At 46.1% G+C, this 15,851-nt stretch overlaps 1 protein-coding gene across 3 annotated transcripts in view; it reads left to right on the top strand.

Moving 5' to 3' along the window:
* The window catches only part of VWA3A (von Willebrand factor A domain containing 3A), a 772,281-nt gene that overhangs the window by 330,379 nt on the left and 426,051 nt on the right, over nt 1-15,851 (top strand). For all 3 annotated transcript variants that reach the window (XM_063934415.1, XM_063934414.1, XM_063934416.1), the window contains exon 33: nt 3,099-3,166. In XM_063934415.1, the coding sequence (XP_063790485.1) occupies nt 3,099-3,166 (68 nt within the window). The remainder of the gene's footprint in view (nt 1-3,098; nt 3,167-15,851) is intronic.

Raw genomic sequence — 15,851 nt, 5'->3', positions numbered from 1 at the left:
AGCTGTAGGAACATCTCAAGGATGGTCAGTGGAAACAGAATGCACCTGAGCTCAATTTTGAAGTTAATGGCAAAGGCTGTGAATACTTTTTTTTATAAATTTTCAAAAATCTAAATAAAATCTTTTTTTCACGTTGTGGGGTATTGTGTGTAGAATTTTAAGAGAAAATATGAATTTATTCCATTTTGGAATAAGGCTGTAACATAACAAAAGGTGGAAAAAGTGAAGCACTGTGAATACTTTCCGGATGCACTGTATATGCACTAAAGGGGGGTAAGAAAGGGACAGAAACACTAACGCAAGGAGAGGAGTGTGCACATAATACATGCATACACACATACATACAAATTTTGGGTAGGGAAGGCCATCGGTGTGTTCAACATCGATGGTTGCCATCGATGGAGAAACTGAGAGTGGCCATCGATGGGCACTAACTATGCTATAGGAGACCATTGATGGTTTCTCTCATCGATGGCCATCCCTGTTATTTCTGTGAAAGGCCCGCTGGCTAATCACAGCCTGGGGGCGGGGCTGTGCAGGTGTAAGGGGCGGAACTATGCTCCATGTCCTGGCATCTTGTGGGAAAAAAAAAATATATAGTCGTTTAGGCCTAGCCATCGATGGAGTGAAACCATCTGGTTCTCCCCCATCGATGGTAAAAGTATGCAACATAGGTCATAGACCATCGATGATTTTGAATAATCGATGGTCGATGGCCATCCCTAATTTGGGGAACAGGGGGGAGAGAATCATCCACTGAAAGCAGGGAAGGAGGAAAATCATTGTAACGTTCCTGACGCTCAGAACTCGAGAGATGTAGTGAGACGAGTTCTGAGCACCAGTACGTGAAGCTGAACTAGGGAGAGGTACGAGAATAGCCCCTAGCACCCTACCTCCGTTGTTTTACCCGTGTGGTCAACTTACGCCTGAATGACTATGGTTTCTTGGGCCCACGGAAGCCGCGTTTGAAGGGCGGATTAGGTCTGCCCAACTCCGATGCCCCCAGGTCTTAGAAAGAGACAAAGCGTGAACCGAGACAGGGAAATAACAAGGGGACCTTTAACTAAAACAAACAGAAGCTAGGGGCTACTAACTACCCCAAAACTAAACGTATGTGCGGCACGCCGCCAAGGGAAAAGAACAACAAAGATACCACTGTCCGTACCCCCACACGGCACCGCCGAGTTCCGGGGAGGACAGTGAAAAGCGGAAACCTCCGCAAAAACCAGCAACATCAAAGTAAAACAAAATATAAACGGCCTAGGCCGCGACTCGCGGCAGAATCCGCTACTCACGAAACCGGGAGAGAACCCCAAGTAACGAGAACCCACGAATGACTGCAACAGGTTCGTTTTGGACAGGAAGGATTCCCAGGACCGGCTCCAGAACTCCAGGACTCGGGAGCACAGGGAGCAGGATCGACCAGATACAGCTAAACCAGGAATAGACGTTTCCAGGCATGAACAGCATGCAAGAAGCTATCACCGGCGTCTGTGCCAGGAGGTGAGGGAGAATAAAACAGAGAACCCTCCAATGGCTGCAGAGAAACTTGATTAATAATGTCGTGCAGCTGCCTTGCTGCACGACCAGGGCTAAGCAGGTGTGGTGATTGACAGGAAGCAACGGGGTACGCAGTAGACAGTGGCGTCCCCGTTGCTAAGGGTCCAGTGGGTCGGCGCACACGGCGTCCTAGCATTGCTAGGGACCCGGCGGCTAAGTGCGCACGGCGTCCTAGCGTTGCTAGGGACCCAGCGGCTCAGCGCGCATGGCGTCCCATCGTTGCTAGGCGCCGGGCGGGCAGGGAAGAAGGTGCAGCGGCCGTGAGCGTTGCTCGGAAACAGACCGAGCGGCGCCGTGGACCGTGGCACCTAACAATCATCTCCTACAGTCTACCCTCTCCTATGCTGCTCTGTCTGAGTAGATGTAAGTTCAGCTGAATGAAGACACCTGCTGCGCTCTGTTATGTTGCAGTCATCTTGCTGAATGAGTCAGATTACACTGCAGGTGCTTAGCAAATAAAACAAGCTTAAGGGCTGTAATAGGGCCTACACACTGGCCGATATTCCTCAAAGATATGAACGATCTCGTTCATTATTGAATGAGATAACGTTCATATCTTTGAGTGTGGAGTCACCAGCGATGAACGATGCACGGCCCTGCGCTCATTCATCGCTGGTGCCCCGTCGGATGTGCATGCAGGCCAATATGGACGATCTCGCCCATATTTGCCTGCACTTCAATGGAGCCGGGTGATGGGGGGAGTGAAGAAACGTCACTCCCCCGTCACTGCCCCCCTCTCCCGCCGCCAGGTCGCCCGTCGGCCGTATCAGCCGTCGGGCAGCTCAGTGGCGGATCTTTATATGTGTAGGGACCTTAACACACTACCCGCCGGTTTACACCGGATGAAAAAAAGTCGGACAAACTTTGTCCGGCTTGTTACCATCCGGCAGGGTCTTTCACACACACAACGGCTTTGAGCTGTGTGTAATGCTGGGCGCATGCGCAGCAGCAGACACGGCTTGAAAAAAAAACGTTGTGGGTGAAAGCTCCGCTTCACACACACGGTTCTCTGCCTTCAAATTGGGCACGGCCCCGACTCGGCAGCCGGACCTTCCAGTGTATATTTCCGGCTGCTACCCGGTAGCCGGGCCGGGGCCGTGCCGCGTGAAAGGACCCTACCCCTTACACTGTTAATTACAATACCGGCATGGGAAAAAGCTATCCGGCTTTTTCTTGCCCGGCAAAAGACGGCGCATGTGTTACAGCCCTATGGCACTGTTTCCTCTGCTGAATGCAGAAGCGTCCAAAAAGAAGTTTACTACAGCAAATAGGTGTGCCAGAAAAGCAGGAGCATCTGCGTCAGGTTGTGCTCAACTTTCCATCAGGGTCTCCAGAATTGTATTCCTCTGCAAACAGCTTTTCCACTGCAAAGCTCCATACGTGCAGAAATTTGCTATTGCTTCATTAATCTATCACCTCAATTTATTGTATTTTCAGTATGTCTTTACCTTGTTTTGCATTGTTTTTACAATATTTCATGTCATAATGTATAACTGATTTTAAATAAAATGTAAAAGAATTATTTGGTTTTATAACAGGTCTCTTGTATTAGAAAAACAGAAATTTGGCTCCCAAACTTTGTCTCTGGAAGGAAGTGATCTCTCAGGTGAGCATCAATTATTTCTTATGCTAGTTATACAAGATTTGCAGGTAGAAAACGATAATGACTCAATTTAGAAAAATATCCTTAACGTGACAAGTATTTTATATTATATCATGCGCTGACTATAAGCACATAAATATTGCTTTCATTTTAAATATTTCCTAGAAGGAAACCACAGCTGCTAAAGGTGGGGGATTCAGAATGAAGGGGAAGAGGGGTATAAGGGAAGGTGGACAATATTAGAACAATGCACATACATCACCCCCTTTACTGTATCTGAGTAGAGAAAGACCACCTTTCTATCAAAGTAACAGTTGCTCCACCCCTTTCTCCTGTGGCATGCCTCCTTTAATATTAAATTATAGTGCTTGATATCGTTTTTATATAAAATTTAAAATAAAATGTATAGCGTTCGATATTAAACCGTATTAAAAGATAATTGCTTTGAAAAGAATGTCACATATGACAAAAAAAAATCTATATTTTAAAGTAACACAAAATGTTCTTACATTCCAGCAGCTAACTTCATGCCATGTCACACATGGTACTGGTTTAAAAAGCATATTGATTTTAATGACCGTGTCCATTTTCTTAGATGCACGGAAGCGTCACACATGGCACTGATTTAAAAAGCATATTGATTTTAATGACCATGCATGATTAATGATGACAGCGCAAATTTCAAAATTTGACATTCTCACACGTTATGTTTTGCAAACATATGTAGAAACAGCGTATTTGGTTTTAAATTTAAGAATATTTAAAAAGCTTAACTGTATTTCTCTATCGTCCTAAGTGGATGCTGGGGTTCCTGAAAGGACCATGGGGAATAGCGGCTCCGCAGGAGACAGGGCACAAAAAAGTAAAGCTTTACTAGGTCAGGTGGTGTGCACTGGCTCCTCCCCCTATGACCCTCCTCCAGACTCAAGTTAGATTTTGTGCCCGAACGAGAAGGGTGCAATCTAGGTGGCTCTCCTAAAGAGCTGCTTAGAGAAAGTTTAGTTTAGGTTTTTTTCTTTACAGTGAGTCCTGCTGGCAACAGGATCACTGCAACGTGGGACTTAGGGGGAAAGTAGTAAACTCACCTGCATGCAGAGTGGATTTGCTGCTTGGCTACTGGACACCATTAGCTCCAGAGGGATCGAACACAGGCCCAGCCGTGGAGTCCGGTCCCGGAGCCGCGCCGCCGACCCCCTTGCAGATGCTGAAGCGTGAAGAGGTCCGGAAACCGGCGGCTGAAGACTCCTCAGTCTTCATAAGGTAGCGCACAGCACTGCAGCTGTGCGCCATTTTCCTCTCAGCACACTTCACTGGGCAGTCACTGAGGGTGCAGAGCGCTGGGGGGGGGCGCTCTGAGAGGCAAATATAAACCTTATACAAGGCTAAAAATACCTCACATATAGCCCATAGGGGCTATATGGAGATATTTAACCCCTGCCTGACTGGAAAAATAGCGGGAGAAGAACCCGCCGAAAAAGGGGCGGGGCCTATCTCCTCAGCACACGGCGCCATTTTCTGTCACAGCTCCGCTGGTCAGAACGGCTCCCAGGTCTCTCCCCTGCACTGCACTACAGAAACAGGGTAAAACAGAGAGGGGGGGCACATTAATGGCTATATATATATATATTAAAGCAGCTATAAGGGAGCACTTAATATAAGGATATCCCTTGTATATATAGCGCTTTGTGGTGTGTGCTGGCAGACTCTCCCTCTGTCTCCCCAAAAGGGCTAGTGGGTCCTGTCTTCATTAGAGCATTCCCTGTGAGTTTGCGGTGTGTGTCGGTACGTGGTGTCGACATGTATGAGGACGATATTGGTGTGGAGGCGGAGCAATTGCCAAATATGCAGATGTCACCCCCCAGGGGGTCGACACCAGAATGGATGCCTTTATTTGTGGAATTACGTGATGGTTTATCTTCCCTTAAACAGTCAGTTGAGGACATGAGGCGGCCGGACAATCAATTAATGCCTGTCCAGGCGCCTCAAACACCGTCAGGGGCTGTAAAACGCCCTTTGCCTCAGTCGGTCGACACAGACCCAGACACGGGCACTGATTCCAGTGACGACGGTAGAAATTCAAACGTATTTTCCAGTAGGGCCACACGTTATATGATTTTGGCAATGAAGGAGACGTTACATTTAGCTGATACTACAGATACCGTAAAACAGGGTATTATGTATGGTGTGAAAAAACTACAAACAGTTTTTCCTGAATCAGAAGAATTAAATGACGTGTGTGATGAAGCGTGGGTTGCTCCTGATAAAAAGTTGATAATTTCAAAAAAGTTATTGGCATTATACCCTTTCCCGCCAGAGGTTAGGGCGCGCTGGGAAACACCCCCTAAGGTGGACAAGGCGCTCACACGCTTATCCAAACAAGTGGCGTTACCCTCTCCTGAGACGGCCGCACTTAAGGATCCATCAGATAGAAAGATGGAAGTTATTCAAAAGAATATATACACACATGCAGGTGTTATACTACGACCAGCTATAGCAACTGCCTGGATGTGCAGTGCTGGAGTAGTTTGGTCAGAATCCCTGATTGAAAATATTGATACCCTAGATAGGGACAATGTTTTACTGTCGTTAGAACAAATAAAGGATGCATTTATCTATATGCGTGATGCACAGAGGGATATTTGCACACTGGCATCTCGGGTGAGTGCTATGTCCATTTCAGCCAGAAGAGCCTTATGGACACGACAGTGGACAGGCGATGCGGATTCAAAACGTCACATGGAGGTTTTGCCGTATAAAGGGGAGGAGTTATTTGGAGTTGGTCTATCAGACTTGGTGGCCACGGCTACTGCCGGGAAATCCACTTTTTTACCTCAAGTCACTCCCCAACAGAGAAAGGCACCGACCTTTCAACCGCAGCCTTTTCGCTCCTACAAAAATAAGAGAGCAAAGGGCTTGTCGTACCTGCCACGAGGCAGAGGAAGAGGGAAGAGACACCAACAGGCAGCTCCTTCCCAGGAACAGAAGCCCTCCCCGGCTCCTGCAAAAACCTCAGCATGACGCTGGGGCCTCTCAAGCGGACTCGGGGACAGTGGGGGGCCGTCTCAAAAATTACAGCGCGCAGTGGGCTCACTCGCAGGTAGACCCCTGGATCCTGCAGATAATATCTCAGGGGTACAGGTTGGAATTAGAGACGGATCCTCCTCATCGTTTCCTGAAGTCTGCCTTACCAACCGTCTCTTCCGAAAGGGAGAGGGTGTTGGAAGCCATTCACAAGCTGTACGCTCAGCAGGTGATAGTCAAAGTACCCCTATTACAACAAGGAAAGGGGTATTATTCCACTCTATTTGTGGTACCGAAGCCGGATGGCTCGGTAAGGCCTATTCTAAATCTGAAGTCCTTGAACCTCTACATAAAAAAGTTCAAGTTCAAGATGGAGTCACTCAGAGCAGTGATAGCGAACCTGGAAGAAGGGGACTTTATGGTATCCTTGGACATCAAGGATGCGTATCTACACGTTCCGATTTACCCCGCACACCAGGGGTACCTCAGGTTCATTGTTCAAAACTGTCACTATCAGTTTCAGACGCTGCCGTTCGGATTGTCCACGGCGCCTCGGGTCTTTACCAAGGTAATGGCCGAGATGATGATTCTTCTTCGAAGAAAAGGCGTATTAGTTATCCCATACTTGGACGATCTCCTAATAAGGGCAAGGTCCAGAGAACAGCTGGAGACAGCTTTAGCACTATCTCAAGAGGTGCTAAGACAACACGGGTGGATTCTGAATATTCCAAAATCCCATTTAATCCCGACAACTCGTCTGCTGTTCCTAGGAATGATTCTGGACACGGTTCAGAAAAAGGTTTTCCTTCCAGAGGAAAAAGCCAAGGAGTTATCCGATCTGGTCAGGAACCTCCTAAAACCAGGAAAAGTGTCAGTACATCAATGCACAAGAGTCCTGGGAAAAATGGTGGCTTCTTACGAAGCAATTCCATTCGGCAGATTCCATGCAAGAATATTCCAAAGGGATCTGTTGGACAAATGGTCAGGGTCGCATCTGCAGATGCACCTGCGAATAACCCTGTCACCAAAGACAAGGGTGTCACTTCTGTGGTGGTTGCAGAAGGCTCACCTATTAGAAGGCCGCAGATTCGGCATTCAGGATTGGATCCTGGTGACCACGGACGCCAGCCTGAGAGGCTGGGGAGCAGTCACACAAGGAAGAAACTTCCAGGGAGTGTGGTCGAGCCTGGAAAAGTCTCTTCACATAAACATTCTGGAACTAAGAGCAATCTACAATGCTCTAAGCCAGGCGGAACTTCTCCTGCAAGGAAAGCCGGTGTTGATTCAGTCGGACAACATCACGGCGGTCGCCCATGTAAACAGGCAGGGCGGCACAAGAAGCAGGAGTGCAATGGCAGAAGCTGCCAAGATTCTTCGCTGGGCGGAGAATCACGTGATAGCACTGTCAGCAGTGTTCATCCCGGGCGTGGACAACTGGGAAGCAGACTTCCTCAGCAGACACGATCTTCATCCGGGAGAGTGGGGTCTACATCCAGAAGTCTTCAACATGTTAATAGACCGTTGGGAAAGACCAATTGTAGACATGATGGCGTCTCGCCTCAACAAGAAACTGGACAAATATTGCGCCAGGTCAAGAGATCCACAGGCAATAGCTGTGGACGCACTGGTAACTCCTTGGGTGTACCAGTCAGTGTATGTGTTTCCTCCTCTGCCGCTCATACCAAAGGTATTGAAGATCATACGGCAAAGAAGAGTAAGAACAATACTAGTGGTTCCGGATTGGCCGAGAAGGACTTGGTATCCGGAACTTCAAGAGATGCTCACGGACGAACCGTGGCCTCTACCTCTGAGAAGGGACCTGCTACAGCAGGGTCCCTGTCTTTTTCAAGACTTACCGCGGCTGCGTTTGACGGCATGGCGGTTGAACGCCAGATCCTAAAAGGGAAAGGCATTCCAGAAGAAGTCATTCCTACCTTGATTAAGGCACGGAAGGAAGTCACCGTGAAACATTATCACCGCATTTGGCGAAAATATGTAGCGTGGTGCGAGGATCGGAGGGTTCCGACGGAGGAATTCCAACTGGGTCGTTTCCTACATTTCCTGCAATCAGGATTATCTATGGGTCTCAAATTGGGATCCATTAAGGTTCAAATTTCGGCCCTGTCAATATTCTTCCAAAAAGAATTGGCCTCTGTCCCTGAGGTCCAGACTTTTGTCAAGGGAGTACTGCATATACAGCCTCCTGTGGTGCCTCCGGTGGCACCGTGGGATCTAAATGTAGTTTTAGATTTCCTCAAATCCCATTGGTTTGAACCATTGAAAAAGGTGGATTTGAAATATCTCACATTGAAAGTGACTATGTTACTAGCCCTGGCCTCTGCCAGGAGAGTATCTGAATTGGCGGCTTTATCTTATAAAAGTCCTTATCTAATCTTCCATTCGGATAGGGCAGAACTGCGGACTCGTCCGCATTTTCTCCCTAAAGTGGTATCAGCATTTCATCTGAACCAACCTATTGTGGTGCCTGCGGCCACTAGCGACTTGGAGGACTCCAAGTTGTTGGACGTTGTCAGAGCCTTAAAAATATACATTGCAAGGACGGCTGGAGTCAGAAAATCTGACTCGCTGTTTATATTGTATGCACCCAACAAGTTGGGCGCACCTGCTTCTAAGCAGTCGATTGCTCGTTGGATTTGTAACACAATTCAACTTGCACATTCTGTGGCAGGCCTGCCACAGCCTAAAACTGTAAAAGCCCACTCCACAAGGAAGGTGGGCTCATCTTGGGCGGCTGCCCGAGGGGTCTCGGCATTACAACTCTGCCGAGCAGCTACGTGGTCGGGGGAGAACACGTTTGTAAAATTTTACAAATTTGATACCCTGGCAAAGGAGGACCTGGAGTTCTCTCATTCGGTGCTGCAGAGTCATCCGCACTCTCCCGCCCGTTTGGGAGCTTTGGTATAATCCCCATGGTCCTTTCAGGAACCCCAGCATCCACTTAGGACGATAGAGAAAATAAGAATTTACTTACCGATAATTCTATTTCTCGGAGTCCGTAGTGGATGCTGGGCGCCCATCCCAAGTGCGGATTATCTGCAATACTTGTACATAGTTATTGTTAACTAATTCGGGTTATTGTTAAGGAGCCATCTTTAAGAGGCCCTTTCTGTTGTCATACTGTTAACTGGGTTTAGATCACAAGTTGTACGGTGTGATTGGTGTGGCTGGTATGAGTCTTACCCGGGATTCAAAATGCCTCCCTTATTGTGTATGCTCGTCCGGGCACAGTACCTAACTGGAGTCTGGAGGAGGGTCATAGGGGGAGGAGCCAGTGCACACCACCTGACCTAGTAAAGCTTTACTTTTTTGTGCCCTGTCTCCTGCGGAGCCGCTATTCCCCATGGTCCTTTCAGGAACCCCAGCATCCACTACGGACTCCGAGAAATAGAATTATCGGTAAGTAAATTCTTATTATTACAACATATATATCATTGCATACATGACATATGTTACTGTGTGTTAAATAGCACTAAAAAGTTTATCTTTATTGTGGCCGATCGCTGAACTTTGATTGCAAGCCGACATGACCAGACTTGTCGGTATTACAGCATGACATGTCCAGACCTGTATATTAACGAAAAAAGATTTACACCAAATACCACATATTATTGTGTATTAAACCGTTTATATCGCTGCATACAGAACATATATTACTGTGTATTACAGAGTGTATAGCACTGTATACAGACCACATATTACAGTGTATTACAACATGTATAACGCTTTAAGTATACCGCATATTACTGTGTATTAAACCGTTTATATCGCGGCATACATGCCATATGTTACTGTGTATTAAACAGTGTCTATATATCGCTGCATACAGAACATATATTACTGTGTATTACAGAGTGTATAGCACTGTATACAGACCACATATTACAGTGTATTACAACCCGTATAACGGTGCAAGCATACCACATATTACTGTGTATTAAACCGTTTATATCGCTGCCTAACATAGATTACTGTTTATTACAACATATATATAGCTACATACATGCCATATGTTACTGTGTATTAAACAGTGTGTATATCGCTGCATACAGACCACATATTACTGTGTATTACAGAGTGTATAGCACTGTATACAGACCACATATTACAGTGTATTACAACGTGTATAACGCTGCAAGCATACCACATATTACTGTGTATTAAACCGTTTATATCGCTGCATACAAGCCATATGTTACTGTGTATTAAACAGTGTGTATATCGCTGCATACAGACCATATATTACTGTGTATTACAGAGTGTATAGCGCTGTATACAGACCACATATTACTGGGTATTACAACATGTATAACGCTGCAAGCATACCACATATTACTGTGTATTAAACCGTTTATATAGCTGAGCACCATATATTACTGTATATTACATTGTGACATGTCCAGACCTCATACAGCTCGAGGACTGAATGTTCACCTCCCCATGTTTTAATGATGTTCTAAGAACTAATGACCATAATGAGCCATGAGGTACTCTATGCCTCTGTGGCATAACTAGTTAACAAATTGATGGGCGAATTGGAAATGATCTAGGAACTAATGACCACAATGAGCCATGAGGCACTACATGGCTCTGTGGCATAACTAGTTAACAAATTGATGGGCAAATATTAGAATTCTGCCTTTCCATTATCTAGGAACTAATGACCTCAATGAGCCATGAGGCACTACATGCCTCTGTGGCATAACTAGTTAACAAATTGATGGGCGGCCGAATATTAGTTTCTGTTTATAACGATTAAAACATATCATTTAGGGGGGTTACGTACCTTTTGGTAAATTGGGCTGAACAGGGTTATCCCTGCTTAGTGAATACATACCAAGATGCTTACACAAAGAATGATGCAAAACTTCTGCAGGGCATATATATATATATATATATATATATATATATATATATATATATTGGTTTTATTACGAATTAAACAGCATTTAGATAATTCTAATTTATATCATACAACAGCGGGGTAGCAAATATTTTAGTATACACTGTATCAGAACCCCATAGATTTTTAATTGTCCTTGAATTTACTTACCTTGAGCTTTGTTGCTGTAAAATCACAAATTACATGTTTAAAATAAGGTAATTTTCAGGCCTGTTTCCTATATGTATACATATATATTTACAATTTCTTTATTATTAAAATGTACCTTTTGGCTGCGCAAGGCAGCTGCCATTATCTCTGCTCTACCAATATTGATAAGAATTCAGCCTTTCCATTATCTAGGAACTAATGTCCTCAATAAGCCATGAGGCACTACTTTGATATAACAAAATGCTTACAGCAACAATGAAGCAAAACAGTTGCAGGGCATGCAAGTATGTGTAGTTCAACAACAGCTCGATGACTGAAGGTTCACCTTCCCATGTTTTAAAGATGATCTAGGACATAATGACCAAATGAGCCATGAGGCACTACATGCCTCTGTGGCATAACTAGTTAACAAATTCATGGGCGAATTGGATATGATCTAGGAACTAATGACCACTATGAGCCATGAGGCACCACATGGCTCTGTGGCATAACTAGTTAACAAATTGATGGTCGAATATTAGAATTCTGCCTATCCATTATCTAGGAACTAATGACCTCAATGAGCCATGAGGCACTACATGCTTCTGTGGCATAACTAGCTAACACATTGATATAGCAAAATGCTTACATCAACAATGTAGCAAAACTGTTGCAGGGCATGCTGGTATGTGTAGTTCAACAACAGCTCGAGGACTGAAGGTTCACCTCCTCATGTTTTAAGGCTGATCTAGGAACTAATGACCACAATGAGCCATGAGGCACTACATGCCTCTGTGGCATAACTAGTTAACAAATTGATGGGCGAAATCATTCATTTTTGGTCGACGCGGGCTGTGTTTATTCGGGTTGATACAGCCGTGATGTATCCACATAGCCAACGGGCTAGCATTATTCTTAAGGCTGTTATGTCCGATTGAGGGCGTTGCAAATTGTTCATTCGCCGTTTCAGCGACGGTTGTGCGAATTGTTGTTTTGCCCAATTATGCTAGGACAGTGCATTAGCGCATCGGTAACATTGCAACTTGGTAAGCTAATGGGATTGATATATATGAATGGTATTGAATGTGAATTAATAAAAAAAAAAAAATAAATCAACTCTAGGGAACAGGCTATATAATAGGTAGCATGTATCACAATCCCAAGGTTGTGATAATCTCCAGGGCAATTCCACTGGATATTTATCCTATAATTTGGGTATAATTTTTAAACAAATAATACTATGTGATCATGTGCAATCTGACTATCTGCACCAGTATTATGTGTTCCAGAATCATAATATATATGATAAATATATAGCGTTTAAATAAGATACCGTATTCTCACACTGACATACATATGAAAACCGATAATAAGCAGTTCCGGCTACAGTAATCAGGGCCGGACTGGGACTAAAAATAGGCCCTGGCATTTTTGAAGCACACAGGCCCACCTCTGTGACTCCTCCCCTTACTATTCCTGACTCCTCCCACTTATTAGTCTATGTTCTTACAAATATAATTAATATTCTAACAACATACAAGCGTACATCATTCTCTATTAAAATATACACAACCAGTGGTTGAAGTGGAAATATTTAAGTGGGGGTATGGAAATGTGAGGTTTGTAATTAACTGCGTGCTGAAGGCGTGCGCTCCGGAAAAAGGGGGCGTGGCCACTCAAAAGGGGGCGTGGTCTTCAGTGTAGTTTACCACACCATACACCCCTTATACGCATTATGCACCACAATAGTAGGACCCCTTATACTATCTAGTACTGCTGCCCCTTTCACATTATACCACACGGTATGAGCCAAAATTCACATTACAGCACCCGGTATGAGCTGAAATTTACATTATATGCCCCCGATAGTGCAGTGCCAGGTATAAAAATGCCCCCACAGTGCCAGGTATACAAATGCCTCCACAGTGCCAGGTATACAAATGCCCCACAGTGCCAGCCAATTGCCCCCACAGTGCCAGGTATACAAATGACCCCACAGTGCCAAGTATACAGATGCCCCCACAGTGCCAGGTATACAAATGCCCCCACAGTGCCAGGTATACAAATGACCCCACAGTGCCAGGTATACAGATGCCCCCACAGTGCCAGGTATACAAATGCCCCCACAGTGCCAGGTATACAGATGCCCCCACAGTGCCAGGTAAACAAATGCCCCCACAGTGCCAGGTATACAAATGCCCCACAGTGCCAGCCAATTGCCCCCACAGTGCCAGGTATACAAATGCCCCCACAGTGCCAGGTATACATATGCCCCCACAGTGCCAGGTATACAGATGCCCCCACAGTGCCAGGTATACAAATGCCCCCACAGTGCCAGGTATACAGATGCCCCCACAGTGCCAGGTAAACAATTGCCCCCACAGTGTCAGGTATACAAATGCCCCACAGTGCCAGCCAATTGCCCCCACAGTGCCAGGTATACAAATGCCCCCACAGCAGCCAGTGCTGCAGCTGCTTACCGCTGCTGCACTGCTGCTGCTGCTGCTCCTCCTCCTCCTCTTACTCCGGGCTGTGAGGGACGACGGACGAGGGTGAGTCAGGATTGGAGAGCGCCGGGTGCCCGCCAGCGCGGCTGTGTCTGACGCGGCGGCATGCAGCGTTCAAACCAGCCGCCGGTTCGTGAGCCAATCAGAGCTCGCGGACCGGCGGCTTCTGATTGGCTGCCGGTCCGCGAGCTCTGATTGGCTCACGAACCGGCGGCTGCTGCTTTGAAGTCCGCTATACGCACCGCGCCAGACCCAGCCGCGCTGGCGGGCGCTCTTCAATCCTGGCAGCTGAGACGCGCTGCCGCCGGACTGAGCGGCAGCGCGTCTCAGTGACCACTGGACCGGCCAACGTGGCCATCGGCCCTTCTGGCATTTGCCAGAAGTGCCAGATGGCCAGTCCGGCCCTGACAGTAATCCTTTACATGATGATTTTGGTATATACACATATACTACAGGTCACTACAAAGATATGAATCATGATATATAAGATCGCTAAACAAAACAAGAGATCTGTAATGATTTCTGACTAACTAGTTAACTCAGTATACAGTAATCATATAGGTCCCTGTGTCATATACAGATGTAGCCAACTTTATCTTGACTGTTTCTCCGCCGAGACGGGCGTCTAGCCACGCTAATGCGATAGCTGAGTTTCATCACAGGCAGGCGCGTTGAGACGATCTAGATACTCATCATGCATTACACATCTCCACCACTGTGTCGCTAATGCTCCACTAATCCAGTACTTTCGATCGTACAGTATAGCGGCGGATTGATCTACAGCTCTGGCAATACTGTAGGCGTAACGGGAGGCGGTGGAAAAAGTATGGAGTATTGTACAGTACAGTATGTGTATGGAGACGCAACTACAGTAATTGTGTAAAAGGAAGAATGTACAGTACAATGCATAAACACCGTGCTTTTAAAATATATGAGCGTCTGAGTTCGCTAATGCATAATGGGAATGGAGGACTAGCAGGAGGCGGAGGAAAACACCGTGCTTTACAAATGCGAGCGTCCGAGTCCTCTAAGGCATAAACCAACAGCAATGGGGCGGGGGCCGGGCGCTGTTTGCAGTACTTTCACACATGAAATTGGAAATCTCTCATGAGGCGTCGTGGGCTAGGGGTGAAGGCTCCCACCTCCCTCGCTGGGAGTCCAGGGTTCGAGACCTGATGTGCTTTCTTTCTTTTTTTTTTTTTTTTCTGTAATAATGCACTGTATTATTTTATTTACATTGTAAGACAGTCAATGGAAGGATGCACACAGGTTTCACATAAATCAAAGTACATCTGCAGGAGCGATTCTTTACGCTAAATGCACCTAAACAGCGGGAATGAAATGAGTGTATTCTGACGCTACCAACTGAGCAAAACAGTACTGTAGATCTTCAGCGTTTGTGTATTGCACAGGACCTGAATTTCCTCCCTGTGCAGGCCCCCAGGGGGGAAGGGCGATGGGGGTAGGGGGGAGACGATGGAAAATACTGTGCCTTTGAAATGCAATTACAGTACATGAGCGTCCGAGTACACTACGGCATACTGTAAACCAACACCAATGGGAAGGAAGTGCCAACCTTATTTTTAATGTGTTCCCGTGACATTCACTTTAAAAAAAAAAAAATTCTCTCCAATACAGTACATCCAATGGAAGGATGCACACAGGTTTCACATAAATCAAAGTACATCTGCAGGAGCGATTCTTTACGCTAAATGCAACCTACAGTACGGTACTGTAAGTGAGCAAAATAGTACTACAGTGGGCGTTTGTGTATTGCACATGACCTGCATTCCCTCCCTGTCTACTGCATGATCTGTGCAGGCTCCCATGGGGGAAGGGCAACAGGCTAGCAGGAGGCGGAGGAAAACACCGTGCTTTACAAATGCGAGCGTCCGAGTCCTCTAAGGCATAAACCAACAGCAATGGGGCGGGGGCCGGGCGCTGTTTGCAGTACTTTCACACATGAAATTGGAAATCTCTCATGAGGCGTCGTGGGCTAGGGGTGAAGGCTCCCACCTCCCTCGCTGGGAGTCCAGGGTTCGAGACCTGATGTGCTTTCTTTCTTTTTTTTTTTTTTTTCTGTAATAATGCACTGTATTATTTTATTTAC

This window comes from Pseudophryne corroboree, chromosome 7, assembly GCF_028390025.1.
Source record: "Pseudophryne corroboree isolate aPseCor3 chromosome 7, aPseCor3.hap2, whole genome shotgun sequence".
NCBI lineage: Eukaryota > Metazoa > Chordata > Amphibia > Anura > Myobatrachidae > Pseudophryne > Pseudophryne corroboree.
The sequence above is the reverse complement of the archived record's forward strand: the minus strand, read 5'-3'. Positions and strand labels throughout refer to the sequence as shown.